Below are 22274 nucleotides of genomic sequence, written 5' to 3'. Positions count from 1 at the left end.
TGTCTGGTGAGGAGTTTTTGCCTAGTCTCCAAGGTCAAGGCTCACACTCTGTTTGCTTCCTCTGACTGGTTATTCAGTATATTTTCAACTGCCCTCCACAGTAACCTCACAGCCTTAAAAGTAGCTAATGCCATTCAGAACGTTGGATGCCCCACAGGCATCCAGGTATTCAGTGTGTGAATCAGTTAAATTTCTAATTGTTTTGACACTTGTAATGGTGGTTTTGTTATGGTGATGGTGAGGATGATTATGATGACAGACACATTTCATGTCCAGTTGAAGAAGAAGACTGAAGAGTTAAAGACGATGGTGTCTCGGTTGGGAGATTTGGTAGTACGTCGCAATCCGGAACTAGCTGGATGGGCTGAACAGCAGCGTGAGAAATATGATGGTTTGGCATTCCAACTGGACGAGATTAGACCTTCACCTATTGTTGATGCATATCGTAATAAATGTGAATTCAGAGTTGGTAAGCAAGCTTCATGTCTAATGTAGATTAAGATATTTGAGGATATATTTCCAACAGCCCTTAGAATTAAAGAGAGGTTTTCAGTGGGCATTCCCTCAAGTTATTGTAATGTTATTTCCGAAGTTACTGAAGTTATTATATATTGTACATTACTGAAGAGCTTAGCTCCTATCATGCTGTAGATAATGTACGTGTTCACTGGAAAGTGAGTACAGCCACATTTGATAAAGAGGCAGAATAGTTTTGTTTGAAGACGCATGCTTGTTTTAGTATGTTAGCCTTTTCAAAAGTACCCTGTTATGGGTGAGAGGTGTTAATTTGAACTTGAGCACAATCTAATGCTATAAACTTGTTCATAGATTTGAGCTCTTTCATGTGGCCTTCAAATTATGCATGAAGAAGGTAATTTTTCAGTCATTATCTACTTGTGCTTTATAATATTTATCTAAGCACAGAGTGGTAATGTTGTGTCCTTAATGATTTCAATGTTGTTCTGTATTTATTGATTCTCCTGATTTACCCAAGTCCGGTCTAGCCAAGTTGTCGGCTGAGCCGCTTGCTCGGTAGCTGATAACTGTAGTTTTATCCTACGTGGTTGCTTACACTGTCACGGTCTAGGACTAAACCCTGACACACAAGAGCGCACAGTGGGTTGCCGTCTGGAGAACTACAAGGATGGCTCTATTGGGGTTGGACCGGCAGATTCTCTAAAACATTTGCCTGATCAAATGAGAGAGGCTGTGAAGGTAGGCAATTATCGAGAACCACAGCCGTGATTCCGTTATTTTGAGACGTTGCACGGTGACGGACTCATTTTATAACTTAAAAGTGGAGGACTGTTTTTATTTGTTCTCTGTTTGCAATGTTAGTATTGCTCTTAGTCACTAAATTGGGTGAAAGCTCTAAGCCAGTATTGCTGTCCAGATCCATGCATTGGAATGATCACAGCTTGATATTAGCTTATTGTTTTGGACTGGCTTAAAAGCATGCAACCAGCCCAGACAAGACAGTTCTTAAAATTGTTCTGCTTCCCTGTAGTCTGAATTAATAGGCCCTATTCTAGTTACAACCCCAATAATACTTTAGTATTCAGGTGGTGTTTGTTAATGTATAAATTTTATAATTTATACCATTGCAAATGATTCACTGCGAAGTGTGACTTATAAAATATATGATTCTAGCAACAGAGAAGAGTATTAATAATATACATGTTCATTTAATTGTACCATATTGGCCCAAGTGCAGGCACTCCCAGAAACTGAACTATTTGAAAGTGGGAAAAGTAACATGTAAAAAGATAAATTTGTTATTGTGCCTAAGCACAGTGCCATGAAGGTATGTAAGCATAGTGGAGGAAAAGTTTCATGCATGCTTAATTTCAATAGTGAATGGAGGTGAGTGGTCAGCTTTGCATCATAGCTCTTTTTAACCTTAGAAAAAGAACTGAATGTGCCAATCAGACAGGAGGCTGAGTGGTTTGATGGTTGGGAATCTCACCGTTCCTTACTTACTCACTCACTCACTCACTCACTCACTCATGGAGCTGAGCCCTTCTGGAGGAGCCATCAATTCTGCAGCTACCCAAGAATTTCCCAACATTTTATGGAACCCGAAGGTTCATTACCGTCTTCATAAGAGTCCTCCACTGGTCCCTATCCTGAGCCAGAGCAATCCAATCCATACCATCCTATCCAATATCTCTAACNGGAGAAGTTAAAATTCTTGACCCTACCGGGACTCGAACTCCGACCCTTCACAGTCGTCCAGCCCGTATAATAAAATTTGGCTTAACCGGGTTTTCGATTAACCGTGACTTCCATCCCCACCATTAGCCCGGATAATCGAGAGTTGACTGTACTTAGAGAAGAGTACAAGTTATGAAGCTCCTCATTGTGCAGTTTTCTCCAACCTGCTGTCACTTCATCTCGTTAGGTGGGCCCCTTGTCACCACGGCATGGCGCGTCCTCAGGTTGTGGGTGGAGAAGATGCCCTCCAGATTTGGAGGGAAGCTGCGAATATATTGAATAAGCAGTCACAGACAGCTTGCGGGTTGGGCGTGCGGCTAAAAACTCCTCACCACAAAAAATAAATATGTTACGAAAATGAACACAAAGCTTTGGACCTGGACGGATTCCTTGGATAAACGACCTAAGCTAAAGAAAATGGATATGAGATTTGGCACTTGGAATATTCGAAATTTGTATTGGGCAGGTTCACTCAGGGCAGTGGCAGAAGAAATCTTAAGAAATCATCTAGTACCTAGTACTACAAAATTAGTGACCTCTGTTTTACAACACACATGTCTTCACATTGGTGTTGTGAATTAGGAAGGGGAATGCAGCCTTTGCTTGGGCCAGTACATCTGTTTATTTAGAGGAAAATGTTTGTAACCATTTTCTTAGATGTTTAGTATCTGTTCTTATTTGTTTATGAGATTTTCTTGGATTTTACTGATTTTTTTTTTCCAAATATATCTTGCATAAAATGAAATTAGATTAGCAATATTGTTTAAGGAAAACAAAATATTGATCTGTTTTAAGTTGCGTTGTGTTAATCTGATCATGTGATGACCTACACAGCTCTTTCAAGATTATGTGCGTAAATCAGACAAGCCACCCTTCACAGCAGAGAAGGGTGAAGGGTACTGGAGACACCTGGTGGTGCGTATGACATCCAGTAATGAGTTGATGGTTGTGGTGGTGGCTCACCCCCAGTCTCTCACTGAAGATGAACTGATGAGACTGAAAAATGATCTGAAGGATTACTTTGTTAAAGGAGATGGAAAGGCTTGCAATATTTCATCCCTGTATTTCCAGCAGTTTACTGAAAAGTAGGTATAGATGTTAGAAAGTAATTAAGAATATAATTTCTAATTGAAATCTCCAGTGATGCTTCCACCAGGATGGATAAAGTAATGACAAAGCTTTCTCTCCTTCTTTAAGTACTCTAATTTCTTTGCCCACTCTTTGTCTGTTCTTATTTATAGTGTCTAGTTGTTACATACCATATTTTACAGGGCTGTTTCTGTACATCAAAACTAAGTAAGAAAAGTTCATATTAGTGTGTACCCTGAGGGTCTTTCTTAAAAGGTTCATGTTCACAAGAACCTGCCACTGGCCCTGAGGCCGTATAAGAAGAATCCAGGGAACATCGTACCACCTTATACCTTAAGGATCAATTTTAATATTATCCTCTCATCTACACCTAGTTCATTCTGGTGGTATCATCACCTAAGTTTTTCTGACCAGCGTGGTGTATTTGTGTGTATTGTTTAGTCGAACACAGCACACTATACAAGCCGCATCCAATCACTACATACACTATATGAAAACGGGGGTTGTTCGGTCAATATCCAGAGAATTGATATGTGAAGACTCCACGCGCACGCGCGCACACACACACACACACACACACACACACCCACACCCTACTAAGGTGAATATATATGTATATGTAAAGTAATGTTAAAAAATCTTTTCAGACATTTTTAATACATTAACAGCTGTGTGCTTTAACATTAAGGTGTAGGATAGCTTTCATTTTTACTGTAATTTTGAATGTAATTAACTTCACGGTTTGGGGGTGGGTAGAATTAATTGACAGTTGACCTTTATAAGTGCAAAGTACAAAGACAAAACATCTCCGTCCGGTGTGACTATTGAAGTTCTTACTACTTGAAAACTTAGCACCCTTAAATGTTTCGGTCCCTATAGACCATCATCAGAGGTACATTAATACTTTTTTGGAAACTACTATCACAATGGGTGTTTTGAGTGTTAAAATACATATATATATTGTAACGTGTCGGGAATCCAGAAGAGTCACTTCTATGGAAACGCTAGAACAGACCGTTGCATAGGAAGTTACAATAGCGGCACTGTAACCCCAACAGTGAGCCGTTGTGTAGAGAACATCAATCTCCACGGTTACGACGAATACGCGAAGCGTTCCCACAGAGACAACGCAATAACAGTGGGTCATTGCGTAGGAATCGCGGAACCAACAAAGCAACGTTTCCACTGCTATAACAGAGGGTTAATTTGCCTAGCAGCGGCCGAGGGGATAAATAGCCCAGCTTCGGCGAGAAGCAGTCAGTCTTTACCCAGCCGTCGAAGAAGAGAGTCTTGGAACATCCGCTGCAGAAGACAGTCCAGTATCGCCGAGAAATTGTGTAGGCTAACAATTGTAAAGCGTGTGATTGTGTAAGCCTGAAGAACAATAAAGTTTCTACGGAATTTGAGGCCTACATGAGTTTATTTGTAGCGTGACATACACAAGACACGCTACAATATATACAATGTTCGTAATGCACAATATATACAAAATCCAACTTTTCCACAACTACGGCAGCTTTCTTGGTATATTAAAGTATTTAAGTTTTTAAAACATTTGTTATTTAAGTTAAAATTTATAAACCAAATAGGTCCGTGTCCATTCTCCTATTATCTTTCTTGACGGGGGCTGAAATTGTGCCTTCTGTCTCTCTTGAGAAGGAGATTCTTGGTATCATCTTGTGTTTGTTCGTGGCATGCTGTGTTGTTTTCACTGTACTTCCTCATGTGTTGAGCACCTTCTGGTCTCTTAAGACTGAAACATGAAGTTCTTTATGCAATTAAATCAAATTGGTTGCACTCAGTGGTAGTGTTTGCTTGTGTCAAATGGTGTAACAGTTCAAAATGCCTTCAATTAAAAGAGACAGTTTCTCTGTTCTGTGTCATTTCGTGTTTAGTATAAAGTCATTTTGAATTTAGTTCTTCAAAATCTTGCCCCAAGATCTGGGTCCATCGTGCCCCTTTGTGAGGAACAAATAGCACCAGCGAGGCCTTGCTGATTTGAACTGGTCATGCTGTTAACATTGCAGACCTGGCTGACAACAGTATTTTCCGTATCACAAAATATGAACTTGTGTAAATTTTTATTTCATTTTTTTTTTATTTATTTTTGACACTGTCTGTGTCTAGACTCTGTAGCATAAAATGGTAGGATGGCTGATGAATTGGATAGGATTCAGATGGAAGCATTACTTGTTTGAGGTACTATCCAGGCATTTGCCTGGAGGGACTGAGGAACCCTATGAAAACCCTTAGTCAAACATGTCGGTGGCACAGCTAAGATTGAAACTGAGTACCTCCCAAGTACAAGTCAAGAGTGTTGCTGCTGCAGAAATCAGCTTTTTGACCTCTTTCTTGCTACTGATGGGCTGAGAAGTGATGGCATTCTCAAGGGGACTGTCTGGCAGTGGCTCACCAAGGCAGATGATTAGGACGTGTCACCAATTTGCAAAGTCTGGAGGAGCTGCAGTGTATTTTCTCTGATTTATTTTATGTTGTCAATATCTCAGAAACTGTCTAGTGTTAAGTGATAGGTTGATTGGTGAATAATGGATTTAAAACATTTAGAAGGAAACCTTCATGGCCTAATTGAAGTATGAGGCATGTCCATAAAATAAATTCTGTTTGCAAATATTACTGCTGCAGTGACAATAGTGTGCATGCTTGCAAAGTTTATTGGTCCTCTGGGAAGGCACAGACACCATTTGCAGACATTTGACTCACATTTACACATCCTGTGTATTTACAATGTTCAGGAAAATTGAAAACCCTGCCGCATGTGAAATGTGGTCTGTAATCCGTTTCTTGAAAGGAAGAAACATGAAACCAGCTGATATTCATCATCAGATTTGTGAGGTTTATAGAGAACATGGCATGAGTGATTCAGTGGTATGGAGATGGCTGAGACATTTCAATGAAGGATGTGAAAATGTGCATGATGATCCGCAGAGCGGCCGACCATCTGTGGTTAATGAAGATTTAGTGCACGCAGTGGAAGAGAAGATTCAAGGGAACAGATAATTAACCATTTCATTACTTTCCTTGCATTTTCCACAAATTTCATGGTCACTTCTTCATGACATTCTGTCTGATAAACTTCATTTTTGGAAATTTTGTTCATGCTGGGTGCCAAAGATGCTTATGGAAGAACACAAAATGAAATGGCAGGCCAGTGTGTTGAACTTTTTGACATTATACAGTGAGCAGGCGATGACTTTTTGAGCCGTACAGTCAAGAGAGGTGGAGACAAGGGTGTTGCACGTAGCCCCTGAATTGCAGCAGCAGTCCATGGAGTGGAGGCACACATCATCACCAATAAAGAAAAAAATTGAAACTGACCATTTCAAGTTGAAAAATCATGTGCACAGTGTTTTGGGACAGGAAACGTGTTCTGCTTGTGGAATTCTTGCCTCAAGGCTCAACAATCAACACAGGTGTCTGTTGCGACACATATGAGAAATTGTGGCATGCATAGTCAGGGGGATGTGATGCATCATGACATTGCCTGCCCACACACTGCCACCGCAATGCAAGATCTCATGACGACATTTGGCTGGAAACAATTTTATCATCCCCCCTGCAGCCCAGTCTTAGCACAAAGTAATTTTCATGTGTTCCTGCATCTGAAAACTTTCCTTGGTGGCCGGCTGTTCCACGACAGCAAGGTCAACAAAGCCATTAACATGTTTGCATTGCAGGCAGCATCATTCTGCGATGCAGGATGCAGAGACTGGTGCCCTGCTGTGACAAGTGCCTAACAATGGTGGAAACTATGTTGAAAAGTAGTGTACAGAGTGTACAGTACAGAAATGGCAATATAAATGGTTTGGAGATAAATTTTTGTTTCTTCAGTAACTCATCATAACTTACTTTCTGGATACCCCTTGCAGGAATCTGCCTGGAAGGTCTGAGGGGAACCTCAGTCATGATAGCCAGTGTCTCAGCTCAAATTTGAACCCATCACAAATGCAAGTCTGGGGGGTCATTGTCTAATATGGAGGCATCACAGGAGGAGGTCACTTAAACTGTGATGAGTAGTGTGTAGCATATATGCAGAGTGGATACATGATGTCCAAGAGTGCCAGTTTTCCGAAAATGAAGGTGCAGAAGAAGATTGGCTTCAATCACGGAAGTAACATGGTAGAGACACTGGAACCGCATAATGAGGAACTGACCAAGGAAGATGTGATGAAGTTAGAGCAGCAAGGGGTACAGAAGGAGGAGGAAATGCTGCCCACTCTACTCGTAAAACAGCTGACAGTGAAAAAGATGTCTAATGGCCAGTTCATTCAAGAAGGTGGAGGCCATTTTTGTTGAAGATGGCCCAAATGGGGAACAGAGTGAGAGTGCAGTTGAGGATTGAGTGGTGTTTTTTGCTGCTATAATCAACTCTGCCCACAGTACAAACTAGGCGGTAAGTCGAAAAATGTGTCCCTGGAAACACGTGCCCTTAATAACAAGTTATATTCAGGAAAGAACACCAATGTAAATCAGAGACTTCCTGTATGTATGTATATGTGTGTGTGTGTGGGTGGGAAGGCAAAAGTTTTCTGAATTGACTAGTAATAAGCAGTCCATGAATTTAACTTACTGTAATAAAGTAAAAGTAAAGTAAAGCTATCCATGTAACAGGCAGTGAGGGCCCATAGGGTTGTGAGACGTTGAGGGTCCCACATTACCTTGACAGTCAGCTCAGAGATGACGGTAAGGTTGTCAGCCTTACGCACCAGCTGCGCTTTACTCCCCAGGAAAATCATTTAATTAATTCCTGGTACTCATTTCTGTTAGAGGCTGAGTAAACCCCAGGGCCTAGTTCGGCTGGAAGGATTAGGTCAATTGAAAAAAATCCAGTGACCTCATCGCGACTTGAACCCGCGACCTTCCGGCTTGTAACATAGTACCTTAACCACTACGCTACTGCGTACCCCTAACTTACTGTAATTTCTTCCTTAATTCAACTTTGATGTGTTACAGTCATTCCCAAGAATCTGAAATGCATCACGTTTTAAAAGAGTACGTTAACTGTGCCCCTAGCTACTACAATTTTGGCCTTCATTTTGCTGAAAAGATATAAATATATATACTAAATTTTCTATGTATTTGCTTCTAGACAAACCTCTTCACTGGTACATTGTAGAACACTTGTTTTTCGTATGGTATTTATGTTTTTGCTCAGTAAATTAACATAAACATAAAACTAAAGCTGATATATCAGAAATGTCAAAGAACCAGAGTACTTCATCCATAAAATGTCCAGGGCTCAGTGTTAGTAATCATTACAGAACTCAACTTTACCCTGCAGAGGACACAGCTACTCCGCTGTTGAGACCACACTCTTGCTGTGTAAAGCAGTGTTTATCTTATCGGTACACTTAACTTCCCAAAATGTGTTACAGAACCAATTTAACAGTTTTTATATGTGTGTATAAAGATCTGTTTCACTATAAGATAGTTCATTGTTGGTCTCTTCGCTTGCGAATTTTCTTAATTTTCCTTCTACCCTGAAGATGGAGGCGGTACGTTCCTCCGAAACGTCAATTAACACCACATCTAACGGTGCCACATCCCAGAATACTGCTTTCTTCATAGTCACCGCTGTGAAAAGCTCAAATCTTACATTTCATGTAGTATTGGATTTGATTGTCAAAGCAATGGCTATTTAGAGCTCAGTCACTGGACTACACTTTGTTGTATCCAAAAAGATAGAATTCTTCATTTCATTTACAGGTTCTGTTTTTTTTTTATCTTGAGTACATATTTATATACAGTAATTGATTTATTTGTAACGTTTTAGGCTTGTAGGTGTCCCTTTGCCTCAAATGGAACACTTGTATGGGAAAACTCACTTAGAAGAAGATCTGTTGGACTTAACATTCCAGCTGTCGCCCTCTTCTTATTTCCAAGTAAATACTAAAGGTGCTGAAGTATTGTATTCTGCCATCATTGATCTGGTAGAGCCAACTGAAGATACTACAGTGCTTGACCTTTGTTGTGGTACAGGCGGGATTGGTCTTTGTATAGCCAAGGTGAGTAACAAAGCACACAGATATATCTTACAGTCTACAATAACCATCATTTACATCTTTGGTACTTCATGATCAGTGTTCTTGATATTTTTCACAATTTTTACTGCTTGTTTTGTGGGCTCAAAGTGCGAGTATCTCATGCCTTGTGGCACTGGTTTCCAAGTGTGGTTTTCTAGAAAAATTGAAGTGATTGTACTTCTCAGGATGTCAGAAATTAATTTCATGCATTTGTAAAATTTTATAAATATTATTAATTGATAAAAATCTTAATTTTTTTGTTCTAAAAATGAAGAACTGAAAATGTTTTTCTTTATACACACAGAATTCAGAATAAGGTGTGATGAAATTTTGTTAAGCTGAGGGAGTACCATTATATAAAGTTTAGAAACTGTTGCCTGGAGGACGGTATATAAATTACAAGAGTATGAAACAAAAGTTCTCGGGGATAATATGTGAACCTAAGAGGGCTGAAATAAGTTGGTATATAGATCACTGTGGTTGCGGTGCAAGGGCCAAGAAGGCCTACCCCCTTATACATTCATTCATTCAAGTTGGTATTTTAATAAGTTGCATGAAGAATACCTTTGCGATTTAGGCAGATTAGTACCGTTAGGTGAATGAAATCTAGGTTAGTTACTGTCATAGCTTGGTTGGGGAAACAAGAAGTGCCTTTGGTGGAAAATTGAGAAGAATGCGTGAAAGGAATATGGCATGCTTAGGATCATATCCAGTGGTAGGCTTTTTACTACTGCCGCTAAAGAATTGCTGTATTTTCTTGCATCATATGTGCACTACTTTTTGACAGATTTGGAGACAATTAAATGTAATATTTTGGTCCCAAGCTTTAAGCCACTGATTTTGGGTTGAATAAATATGACATAAGTAAACAACCAGTCATGCATGTGCCTCTTTATGTTACTTCCCTCCCCAACCCACCTATTACAGGTGTTTGTAAAGGTTCTTGCACGTTGTTATTGCAGTGCTATTGTCTACAGTCATGACTTTCTTTTCTTTACATTGAAATAGCTTAGTGCTGCAGGAGAGATCATATGAACAACATTAACATTTCATTAATTGCAGGTAATTTGGTGTAATAAGTGCACAGATGATGTAAAATGTCACAGGTCATTCTGAACATCCACTTCATTCTCCTTTCTGACTAGCAGTGGCTGCTACTTCTTGATGCTATTAGCATGAGTTTGCCTTTCATTATTTTGCTTCGTCCCTTCCTCATCTTGACTTTAATTCCTCCCTTGGAAACAAGGGGCACTTCTCGGAAATAGGTGGAAGAGGAGAAGCTGCCATAAAAAGAATTGGAACAACAACTCACCATCAGAGGTCTTTGCATAAGAGACTCTTCCTTTATTAATAGGTGGTATCGGAAAGTTCCTGGAATATTATTTTTATAGCTTCCCCAGTGAAAGTAGATGAGAGGGGAGGCCAAGGTCACACTTCCACAAGCCTATTGCATCAGTCTACCACGTGACACCGCGCTGTGAACACGCATTCTTTTTACACGAGTGTTTTTTTGACTTTGTGTTTTGTGTTGTCTGCAATTTTATTTATTTTGTTTCTTATACAGCGTTTTCCAAATGAGTGTAGCTGACTCATTTCTGTCAGAGATCTTGCATTGACACATAAAGTAAAAAAGTAAAGATATCCCTGTAACAGGTCATGGAAGCCCATATTGTTGTGAGATGTTGAGGCTCCCACATTTTCTAGACAATCGGCTTATGCGCCAGCCACCCTTTACCCCTAGGAATATTCCTGGTACTCATTTCTGTTAGAGGCTGAGTCGACCCCAGGGCCATAGTGTGGCTGGAAGGATTAGATAAATTGAAAAAAATCCACTTCATCGGGATTTGATCCCGTGATCTTCCAGCTTGTAGCATAGTGCCTCAATCACCTACACTACCGCGTGCCCCCTGACACATAATGTTCCTTTTTATCTCTGAAAATGTTGGGGTTGATTTCGCTGCTTGATCTGTGGACGTAAAGTACAAGATTTGTGCTGTGGTGTTGTACGGTAGGTGTAGCTAAGCCATTGATGTACTACTGTCATGCAGCTTGGAGCTCAGGTCTCACCAGACTGCTGGTACCATTTTATTTGCTAACAATTGTTGCAGAAATATACTTTTATTTCAGTCCTTATTGAAATGTATCTTTCAGAAATAAGAAATCAGTGACACTGCATCCTTTGACATTAACTTCTATACATGCATTTTTTCCCCCCCAGAAATGTGGTCAGGTGTTTGGAGTAGAATATTTGGAACAGAATGTGGAAGATGCAAAAGTCAATGCTGCAAAAAATGAAATAACAAACTGTGAATTCATTGCTGGCCGTGTTGAAGATGTTCTTCCAACCTTGTCGGAGAAAATCACAGGAAAAAATGTTGTACCCATCTTGGATCCACCAAGAACAGGCTTGAGTATGTAATTTATAATTTATATCATAAAACATATCTTCTCTTTAAGTAATAAATCATTAATTACACATATACATTAAAATTAAACATCTGGAGGCAACAGTAAGGAATTCAAATATGGTTCATGATGAGTTTATAAACATTTTCCAGACAGTTGGCTCACAGATGGCAGTGAGATTATCAGCCTCACATGGCAGCCACCCTTTAACCTCAGGAAGATTCCTCGTACTCATTTCTGTAAGAGACTGGGTCAACCCCAGGGCCATAATACAGCTGGAAGGATTAGGTCAATTTAAAAATCCAGTGATCTCATCGAGAATTAAACTTGCGACCTTCCGTCTTGTAGCATGGTGACATCAAGCTCTGATATTTGCTTATAATGTTAATTTAATGGGAATAATAGATATCCTGTAGCAAAAAACAGAAGCTGTAACAGATACTAGTAAGAAGGTTGGTCTAGAAGTCAACATAGAGTGAACTAAGCAAATGTATGTTGATGTTACAAAATCATAACATGAAGGCAGCTAAGAGCACCATTGAGAAAGTGGAAAAGTTTAAATATTTTTGGAAATGGCAGTAACAAATCAAAACTTGATTGATGAGGAAATTAAGAGCAGATTAAATTTTGATTTTCTAAAATAGTAGTATTTTAGAAAACCTAACTCTTTCCTAGCCTAGTGCAGTAGAATGTAGTAAGATTATAACTTATAGTTTATTTTAATATCCATGACTCTTACATAGGCACAGTTGGACAAGTCGGTTGAAAACAGCCAAATACTACATGTCAACAACTCTTAAAAATGTACAAAACAGTATACAGTATACAATACAATCCATTTTTGATCACTATCCCTTTGCTGTACCTTGCCAAGCATGGATGACAACTCCAGCAATTTAGTATAAAGCAGTAAATATACTTAAACTACCAAAACAGTTGGCCACATAAAACAAAGCATTACATGTTTAGGGAAGGTAACAGTCCAAAAACCATCTATGTACTTCCGTATCATATCAAAACTAACATAAAGTACCAAACTACCATCTATCGTTGTTACTAAAAAAAACTCTTGTATAGAATAAATCCAGTTTTGTAGTAAACATTTAATTTATTTTTAAAAACCTTAAAATGTTCTGTTCTTTTTAATGTGAAAGGTAAGTTATGTATTTCTATTCCCATATTAATTACGCTATATTATATATCCTGCACTACAATTAATATACTAAAAATACTTTTTGAATTGTCTAAACAAACACCAATGGACCTTTTGGTAAATCATATGTGAATTCTTACAGTTGTACACAATATGGCTTTCTACTTTTCATAATTATTAATATTATACCCTAAATATGATTGAAGTTGGTAAGAGCATGTTATCTTATTCATTTGTTAATATAGACATATGGCATTTATGTTTTTTGTATTTCAGATCAAAAGGTTCTTTCACACCTGCGGAAGATGGACAGTGTTCAGAAATTGGTGTATGTATGCTCCAACCACAAGGCTCCCATCAGAAACTTTCTGGATCTGTGTTGTCCTGCTGGAAAAAGCACCATGACAGGTCACCCATTTGTTCCAGTTCGAACTGTGCCAGTGGATGTGGCCCCACATACCATGCATTCTCAGATGGTCATTCTGTTGGAAAGAGTGGATCCCAGCAAACTACCAAAAGCAAAAAATCCTATTCCACGTAGCACCTCCAGGAAAAATACCAGGGGCAGAACAGGAAGAGGAATGAAAGGAAGTAATATAATGGCCAGGGGGCGTGGAAATGTGGGCTCAAGAATGCGTAGTGGCATGCCAGTACCTGGGGTTATGCCACGAGGAATTAGGGGTGGAGCAAGAGGCAGAGGGATGGGTATGCCTATGTCTAACATGAGAGTCCCACCTCTCATGCCACAGCACATGGGATTTATGGGCCCACCTCAAATGGGACCTGCAGTAAGAGATTTCCCTCGGGCACCAGTCCGTTCTCGTGCAAGAGATGTATACATGGATGGGTATGGACCATCCCCTCTTGCGGAGAGGGAGTATTTTCCTCCAGTGATGGATCCATATGGACCTCGTCGTCCTCAGCGTTTGGATTTTTCATCAGATGAACTGACCTTGAGCCGATACTCTGATTTCCGTCGTGATGTGGAAGATGCAATAGATTCATCATTCTCCCCTCGCTCTCTAGGTATACGCCGATCTGCAGGTTCCCTGGGGATGGGGGATGGCTTACTGGTGGGCTCACCTGCTGCCACTGCTGCTGCCATGTTAGAGAGGGAGGAAATGGCTTACAGAGCAGGTCTTACACGTGGGCTTGTTGGTGCTGCAGCATTTGGGCCACCACCCAACCTGTATTCACAGTATGGATCCATGACAGGTGGAAGGTTGAAGGGACTGGGAGGAGCAAACAATAACAGAGGTGCCAAAAGGGGTGGAAACGTTGGGAGGGAAACATGGGGACGTAGAGGCCATAGTGGCCGCAGGTAATGGCAGTTGATTATTGATATATTTCTTGTGTTCCAGTGAACTTAGAAAAGCAGCCATTGCTACTTTCACTGTCTTCAATGTGTTGTGTATGTTCAATTTACTTACAGAATTTAAAGATTTCTCATCTTTATATTTTTATTTTCTATTTGACTATAGGAAGTAGTTGTATTAAACTTTGGTGTGGTGAATGTGTCTTGAAAGTTTAATATTCTGTCTTCATTATACTGACACTTTTTACCATGTGATATTGATTGGTATCAAGAATAAAATACTGGCACAGACTTCATATGGTGTATTGAGGCCCTTGTTATTTCTACCCATGCTGCAACTGTATTTACCTGGACCTTAAATATCGCCTATCAGGGTGTCATTTTATGACAGCCTTCTGCATCCTCTGCACTCCCATAAGTGTTCATCTTTTCGTACTGTTTTTTGTATATCCTCCTTCATTTGGTCCACCTTGTTCTTAATGTTTCCAGTGGCTTATTCAGCATTTTTCTGACACGCTAAAAGGATTGTTGTAATTTGTGTGTACCCTGTATTTGTACCAGTACGTGATTGTTTTGGTTTCAGATTGTATTACTGTTTCTGTTTTAACATTCCATTGAAACTGACCAAACTTAAGATGACTTGCTAATTGTATGAGCTTAAAAATGAAAATGAAAAATAGTTTAGTGGGGAGTGTGGCTTTGCCCAGATAGTTTTTGCTATATGGTTTTAAACATCAAGAGCATGTATGTGAAACTTTCTCTCCATCTTACGAGTATCATCCGGCATCATAACTCCTGTAATAATGTCCCTGCAGTCATAAAGGGAAAAATGGATGATAACCTACAGGGGAACGTTTCAGACTAGGATGGTGGGTCATCACAATCAATTCAAATTATTCACACACATATGGGATCAGACATTGTGATGGAGGACAGTCTCTGAAGGCAAGAAGTTCATAATAACATTCTCTTCATTGCATTAAATTATGACCGATTTTTCATGCTGGCATTTCAGTCTTGAATTCCTGTGGCCTTGGAGAATGTGCATTTTGTAATTCCCTTGGAATGCCCATTGGACACGGATCTTATCTCTTGTAATGTACAACAAGTGGGATCCGTCGCCTTCCTTGTCATGGCACAAGAGATCAATGGTAGTTGTTCTCTAACTCCTCTTTGTGTGCATCACACCCATTAACACAGACCTTGGAATGGTCAAGCTCCTTAATAATGGTCATTGCATTGCCTTTACAAATTTACAACATGGAGGATATTATATTGTACTTATGTGGTGGTCACTGCAAATAAAGTTATTTGTCTGGCAGTGTTGTTAGGCATTAGCTTGTCATATAAGTATGCATCTCTACTTCATCAATGTGTTTTACCCAGCAATGAGTAGTGTCCACAATTATACCACTATACTGTTTTTACTTGTCACCTGAAGCAGATCTAACCACACATGAGGTTTCATAATTTTTAATTAATGCTATAATGCTACCATCTGTTGCATGAGACTGGGACTACTCAGAACTTGCTGAATGTGTGGATCTGTATCAATGTAACTGTAACTTGAATATGGCAGTGACCTAAGGGAAAGAGAATTGGTGGTTATTCACACATAATACATGCAATGAAATCCCTGTCAGTAGTGGTTCCCTGTAAACTGAAAAAAATCTTCCAGTGTAGGAAATTTGATCAAGGCGGAACCACATCATAGAAACACAAGACTGACTGAAGAGAAGTCTGAAATCACTTAACACTAAACAGGGGCTCTCCTCTGTTCTCCCTTGTAACTTCTGTCTTCTTAATATGGTCTGACTTGGTTGTGATGTTGGTAATACCTGTTACCTACATTTTTAAGAATTTGTGATTAGACGTGGAACTGACTAATGTCTTTTAACTGGCTATCAAAAATAAACATTTTTTTTCCATCACCCTTACAATTTAAAGGTAAATTGTATAACAGTTTTTTAACATGTAGGTAATATTTCAGATTCAGTAATTACTTTTTTTCATCCTGGACATAGACCACTTATGTGTCAAACTGTGATTTCCTACAATCAGTGTGCTTTTCCTTGGTCTCAGGCAGATGTCTGATACAGGATTTGGAAATAGGCTATGATTGCTTCTTGCCATGTCCCTACCAACTCATCATACCATTTCATTTGATTTACTAATCTCTCTAGAGAAACAGTGTCTTTAAGTAGCATATAAATCAGTGAACCTGATTAATAATGTAGAAATTCGTGATAATGAACAGGACGTGTTACCGTAATAACCATTCACAGATGAGAATTGATAAGAGGGTAAAGCTATCCCTGTAACAGATTGTGGGGGCCCATAGGATTGTGAGATGTTGAGGCTCCCATATTCTTTAGACAGTCTGCTCACAGATGGCGGTGACGTCATATGCCTCGGAATGCTTCCCACGAATAGCGTCAATATGGGCATGCTGTTGTGGTTGGTACACATAAGTGATTAACTCTCAACAATGGAAATTAGATGTCGCTAGTGCATTTAGTAATACGAGCTTCTCTGATATTGCCCAGCACTAGCACTGATTTGCCGCTAAAATTTAGTAGTCAGAGCGAAAGGCAGATCGTGAAATTGTGGGGATGAAGTCGCGGACGTCGAGGAAGGTATGGTGTGGCAAATGTGTGGTTGGTGGGAAAGTTAACCTGAAAGCGAAAATGACAGCATCCAGATGAAACTGCCCACAGAGTTAAATATTTAAAACAGGAGCCTTCATGCGGTAGAATTTGTGGCAGTAATGCCATGGAACAACAGAATTGTAAACCTGCAGGAGCAGAACCAAACAGTAGTGTTACGGTGGATGCTGTCCATCCACGTTTGTTGGACAAATCAAAGGAGCCACGAAAGTCCAACTGCACGTCAGTATCAAGCAACGAAGTTGCATATTGTTTGCAATGTAATGAAGGTATAGGACATACAGTTACTGCATTAAGAAATCATTTTGGAAGCACCCCACATGAAAGCCAGCCTTGTGTGTATTGCCATGGGCAAGTGTACAGCTATATTTTCAGATCTGAGAAATATTTCCATGAGTGCATTTCAAAAGCTACGCATGCAGAAGAGTCAAGTGACGCAAGTGACAGTGATATGTCAAACTTGTCAGAACAAGAGGGTAGTGATGTCAGTGAGAAGCAGAGAATAACAGGCACAAACACAAGAGATGCTGAACCTGCAAGCTTGATTTGTGCGCCTGATACTGACTCGCACAGTGTTTCTGATATGCCCAGTGATGAAAGCACATAATACCTTCACGTTTACTTGCCATCTGTTAATCTGAAATACACAAATTTGTGTAAAAGGGCGGTGATTAGTACATAAAAATATAGCACCCGTCTTGAAAAGAACCTTCAGACAAAACAAAATGTAGGCTTTAGCCATTAACCATGGAATAGCTGTATCTAAAGTAGTGGGCCATTATCCAAAATGACATCTAATTACCCATAATAATGAATATAGTGGGTACCTGATAAAAATGTAAAGGCTGTAGTTTGTGAAAGTGACCATTACAGTGCATGACTTTTGCCTTATTTAGAGAATACCAAATGAAATTAGGGTTTTGCTGAAGTTGCGATATTTCCATTCCAAATTTTCGTTCCATCAGAGCATATTCATAGGTTTCTGAGTGTTAGAAATGGGCACACTACAGCCTGGTTGTAATACCATGATCTGTTTCCTAGTCATATAACATGAATCCATTCAAAACCCCAGAAAGTTTATATTATCCTTTCATTAAGGACTTCCAGTTAAAACCGTCTCGAGATGCATTTGTATGTGAAATTTCTTCTAGTATAAAGTATTTTTATTAAGTTATTATAATACTCTGACCATGATATTTTTTTTGTGCCTTTGAGATTTATTTGACTATGTTCAAACCTACAATATTGTTCTACATTTAACTTGCAATAGGTGAAACACAGGTGTACTCTGCAGCTTGATAAACCCAGTTGAAAGAGTACATTCATGCTTCCTTGTTCAGTATATCTCCTGCATAATGTGATAATTGTATAGTTTGTATATTGAAATTTGATATAATTTATATCCCCCAAATACATTAAGAATCTAAAAAAGAATACCAGTGATGTATGAGAAATACTTGTATTTTGTAGAATGAAGATACAAATCCAGTCATGGTTAATCTGTAAAATGCAGAGAATATGTTATATCTTAGAGCCTTTGTTTGGAGGCAAGACTGCAATTTTAAATAATCATTGGTGTTGTGCATGTGGTCTGTTCCTATGTTGCATTAATTTTTTTTTGTGTGTCATGCACTTGGTGCAAGACCAGCTGAAGACTGTGATTCTCATTGCATTTTCACTCCACCAGTCAGCAGCATATATTTATTGAGCCGTTATCTAGCAGTGGACAATTTCTGCTAGCTGTGTTCTGGCCCTTCAGCTGCCATGTCACAATGTTAGGAACCATACTAGAAGCTGTTACAACAAGGGATTCTGTATGGTTTATCAAGTAAAGTGGTCATTGTTGTTATTTTATTTTATTATGGGCCATAGTGGGTCATCACAGTGCCCCTTGATTCAATCATGAAATTGCTGTGTTTAATATTATATAACCTGTTATACACCAATTTTTCTAGTATTTTGGAGAAAACTGGCAAAACTGATATTGGCCTGTAATTACAAACTTCCTATCTTTCCTCTTTTTTATACAGTGGTCTTAGTTTAGCTATTTTCATCTTATCTGGGAAGACCCCCAATTTTAAAGAGTTCCTCTTCCTTTGGGTTACTGAACTTTCCCCAGCCTTGGTTACCAGCTTCTAACAACTGATCCACAGCAGTCCTCTAACCAGCTGCAGCTGCTAACTGGTCCTGGTTATAACACCTTCGCATGGACCACATAGAAAATGCATCTTCCATTATCGCTGTGATTTCTCATTGCCCTGAAAACGTGCATGTTTGCAGAGCAGTTTAATTAATGGCTGTTGCCTGGCAGTGGGTGTGCATGCCACAATATATACATGTACATAAAATACAGTGTTTAGTGTGGAATAATAAAATTCAGATGCTGTGAGAGTATTTTTAATTTTAATGTCCCAATGAAAGTTGGAGGTTCTTGGAAATTCGTTGCTGTTGTAATATTTTGAACTAATGTACAGATTACTGGTTGGTACTTCATCTTTCTTCATACAAAAATATGCAGTAGCCAAAATCGGTACGTATACAAAATCACAGTGAAATTTGCAAGCATGTATGCTTATTAAGATCATTCAGAAGAAAATGTATGAGGTGCCACAGTGTAGTGATTAATAACCCTGTGGTGTATTGCAGAGGTATGGAATTATATTGTGGAAGGAAGAGTCATTATCCAAAGGTTTCCTCAGTGCCTCCAGACATTATAAAATAGTACCTTAAAGTAGGTCTTGACTATTTCCTGTCACATCTTTGCCAGCCAAATTAAAAAAGTTCCTTTAAATAAATCAAGGATGAAAGATGAAAAAGAAACAAAATAGAACAATTTATTTATGTTCCAGAGATCACACATAGGTCTAAGCCAAGGTTGTAGAACATGTCAATACAAAGACAATGCAAAGAACCATTTATATATGTACAGACATCTCTTATAATACAGAATTACACCAAAATAATTATATTCAAGAATCATGAGTGTTATTGCTTACATGTATTTATAATTGGGAATATTTTTATTGAGGTAAATTCTTCAGTAGAGTAGAAGGGGTGAGAAACGAGATATTCTTTTAATGTTGGTGTAAACACTTTTATATCATGATTCAGACATTTGATTGCGGGAGGAAGGTTATTGAATTGTTAATTCCAATACAGTAAACTCCTTTTTGTATTTACTAAGTTAGTGGTTGGCACACGTAGGTTATATCCGTATCTTGTGCTTCTGTTGTATATATCTGAATTTGAAAACTGTCCAAAGTAAGTAAGAATAATGAAAGAAAGCATTCACTAGCCATCAAAAGTATATTTAATTTCTTACATAATTCCCTACAAGAGACTGTCTTTTTAATGCCTGCAGTACAAAATGATTCCATATGACATGATGGAATGGAAGTAAGCAAAGTAAAAAATTTTGAAGTTTCTGTTTACATGAATGATGTGACTGTCCTGATAGCAGAGGTGAATTTACGTGAGGGTTAATATATTGCATTTTTTCTTCTCCCAGTTTAAGTTACCGTTGATTAAAAGGCCAAGGAATTCAGTTGTTTTATTGTCATACCCTGTATTTAGATTATCACAAGTTTTGCTCTTAGTACAGATTTTCATGATATATGTTTTATCAAAAGTCAGTATAAGTTTATTGGCTTTCAGCTGTTTGCTCAAGCTATCAAAGGTATCATTAATGCAATTTTCAAAGTAGTCAATTTCTGGATGTGAAACGAAAATAGTATCATTAAAGAATATGGGTCTAGACTGCAAGTTGACGGTTCTGGGCGGGTCGTTGATATACTTGAGAAAAAGCAGAGGACCAAGTACTGAACCTCAAAGAACTTAATACTTTGTACCTCCCCAGAGTGAGCAGGTTTCATAATTTGAGTTAGATGGTAACGTTACTTTTTGGTTGGTGCATGATGGTGTTATTTAAGCCACTGTTCAGTGGTACCTCAAACTCCATAGAAACTTAGTTTTTATAATAGTATTCCATGATTTTCCCAATGAAATGCTTTAGCAAGATCACAATATATTTCACCAACATGCATTTTATTATTAAAAGCATATAAAATTATTCTCTGAAATTGAATAGTGCTGGATCCATTGAGAGATTCTTCTAAATGAAAACTGTTCGTTGCAAGGACGCTGTTTGAGACCAAGAAATCACATATTCTCATATACTTAACTTTCAAAGATGTTTTAGAGAATATTGTTAGTAATGAAACTGGTCTGTATTTGACTTTTCACGTTTTTATGCAGCGATTTTACTTTTGAACACTTAAATCATTCTGGGAAAACTCCTACTGCCATTGATTGATTGCAAAGAGAACTTAACAGGCTGCTAATGTAGTCTGTCTTGCTTTTGGGTAATTTTGTTGATGTTCCATCATAACCATATTAATTTTTTTATTTGGGAGATTTTATAACGATTTTAATTTCATTGCTGTTGTGATTTGAGGAGTTTTTAGGGATTGCTTCAGCTAGGTATTTTGTTGCGTCTTCTGTTATCTTTTGAGTGTCGTTCATTATTTCTGTAATTGTTAAAAGGAGTGAGTATGAAAGATTTTGCTACGAGTTGGGATTTTTTATTATATTTTCGAACCCCGGTCGTGAAGCCCGTCGCTATATTGAGTAAGCTATTCCGGCTTCTATGGTAGGAGTAGTGCAATAACAGAAGATGGTTTTTGACTGTGGAATCATTCGTCATTTACATGGAATCGTGGTTTTGTTGTACGTACTCAGGTGGCAGCATTGTGTTCGGAATTGTGCAGTTTGAGGGATGAAGACATGCCTTACTTCACTGTTTTAACAGGGAAAGAAGGGAACGAAGTAAAGGCAAGGGAAGGAATGATTCCCTGTTAAACTTCGGCGGTCCTCTTCGCTTTTTACCACGGAAACGGAAGTGAAGATGTGAACTGATCCGCGACATTGCCAGTGCCATCTTCGGTTGTGACAGTTGTGAGATTTTTGGTTTTGAAAAAATGGGAGTTGTTGGTCAAGCAACAAATTACCAAATGATAAAAGGTAACATTGTGAACTTGAGTTGGTTGTTGTAGCAATAACTCTCTAGTCTTGTATTAGAGTGATGCTCTGTTCGATACCCGGTTTGGATACAAACTATTCTGACCGAGGTTTCTAGTTGTTTCCCTCAGGCCATCTAAGCAATTGTCGGGATAATAATTCGATTAGATCAGGACCGTTTCCTTCCAAATTTTTCCAATTCGTTATTCGTTAATCATCCTACCATTCGACTCTATATAGCCCGTTATACTAACAGCATAATAAAATAAGTTATAAAAATGCACTGAACTACGGAAAAGGAAGTGATTAGGGACAGAGTGCAAGGAAGAAACCTCAAGGATGAATAATATTTCGATCGAGAATTCAGAAAAAAA

General features: G+C 38.7%; 1 protein-coding gene across 4 annotated transcripts in view; it reads left to right on the top strand.

The window, feature by feature from the left end:
* The window catches only part of LOC111873443 (tRNA (uracil-5-)-methyltransferase homolog A), a 172754-nt gene extending 158231 nt beyond the window's left edge, over positions 1 to 14523 (top strand). For all 4 annotated transcript variants that reach the window (XM_023868169.2, XM_023868167.2, XM_023868166.2 and 1 more), the window contains 6 exons: positions 277 to 469; positions 1088 to 1215; positions 3049 to 3299; positions 9095 to 9326; positions 11563 to 11755; positions 13180 to 14523. In XM_023868169.2, the coding sequence (XP_023723937.1) occupies positions 277 to 469; positions 1088 to 1215; positions 3049 to 3299; positions 9095 to 9326; positions 11563 to 11755; positions 13180 to 14228 (2046 nt within the window). In that variant the 3' untranslated portion in view covers positions 14229 to 14523. The remainder of the gene's footprint in view (positions 1 to 276; positions 470 to 1087; positions 1216 to 3048; positions 3300 to 9094; positions 9327 to 11562; positions 11756 to 13179) is intronic.
* The last annotated feature ends 7751 nt before the right edge of the window (positions 14524 to 22274 follow it).

Source organism: Cryptotermes secundus, unplaced genomic scaffold (assembly GCF_002891405.2).
Source record: "Cryptotermes secundus unplaced genomic scaffold, Csec_1.0 scaffold333, whole genome shotgun sequence".
In the NCBI taxonomy this organism is placed as follows: Eukaryota; Metazoa; Arthropoda; class Insecta; order Blattodea; family Kalotermitidae; genus Cryptotermes; species Cryptotermes secundus.
Note: the sequence above shows the minus strand (reverse complement) of the source record. Positions and strands in the feature narration are given on the sequence as shown.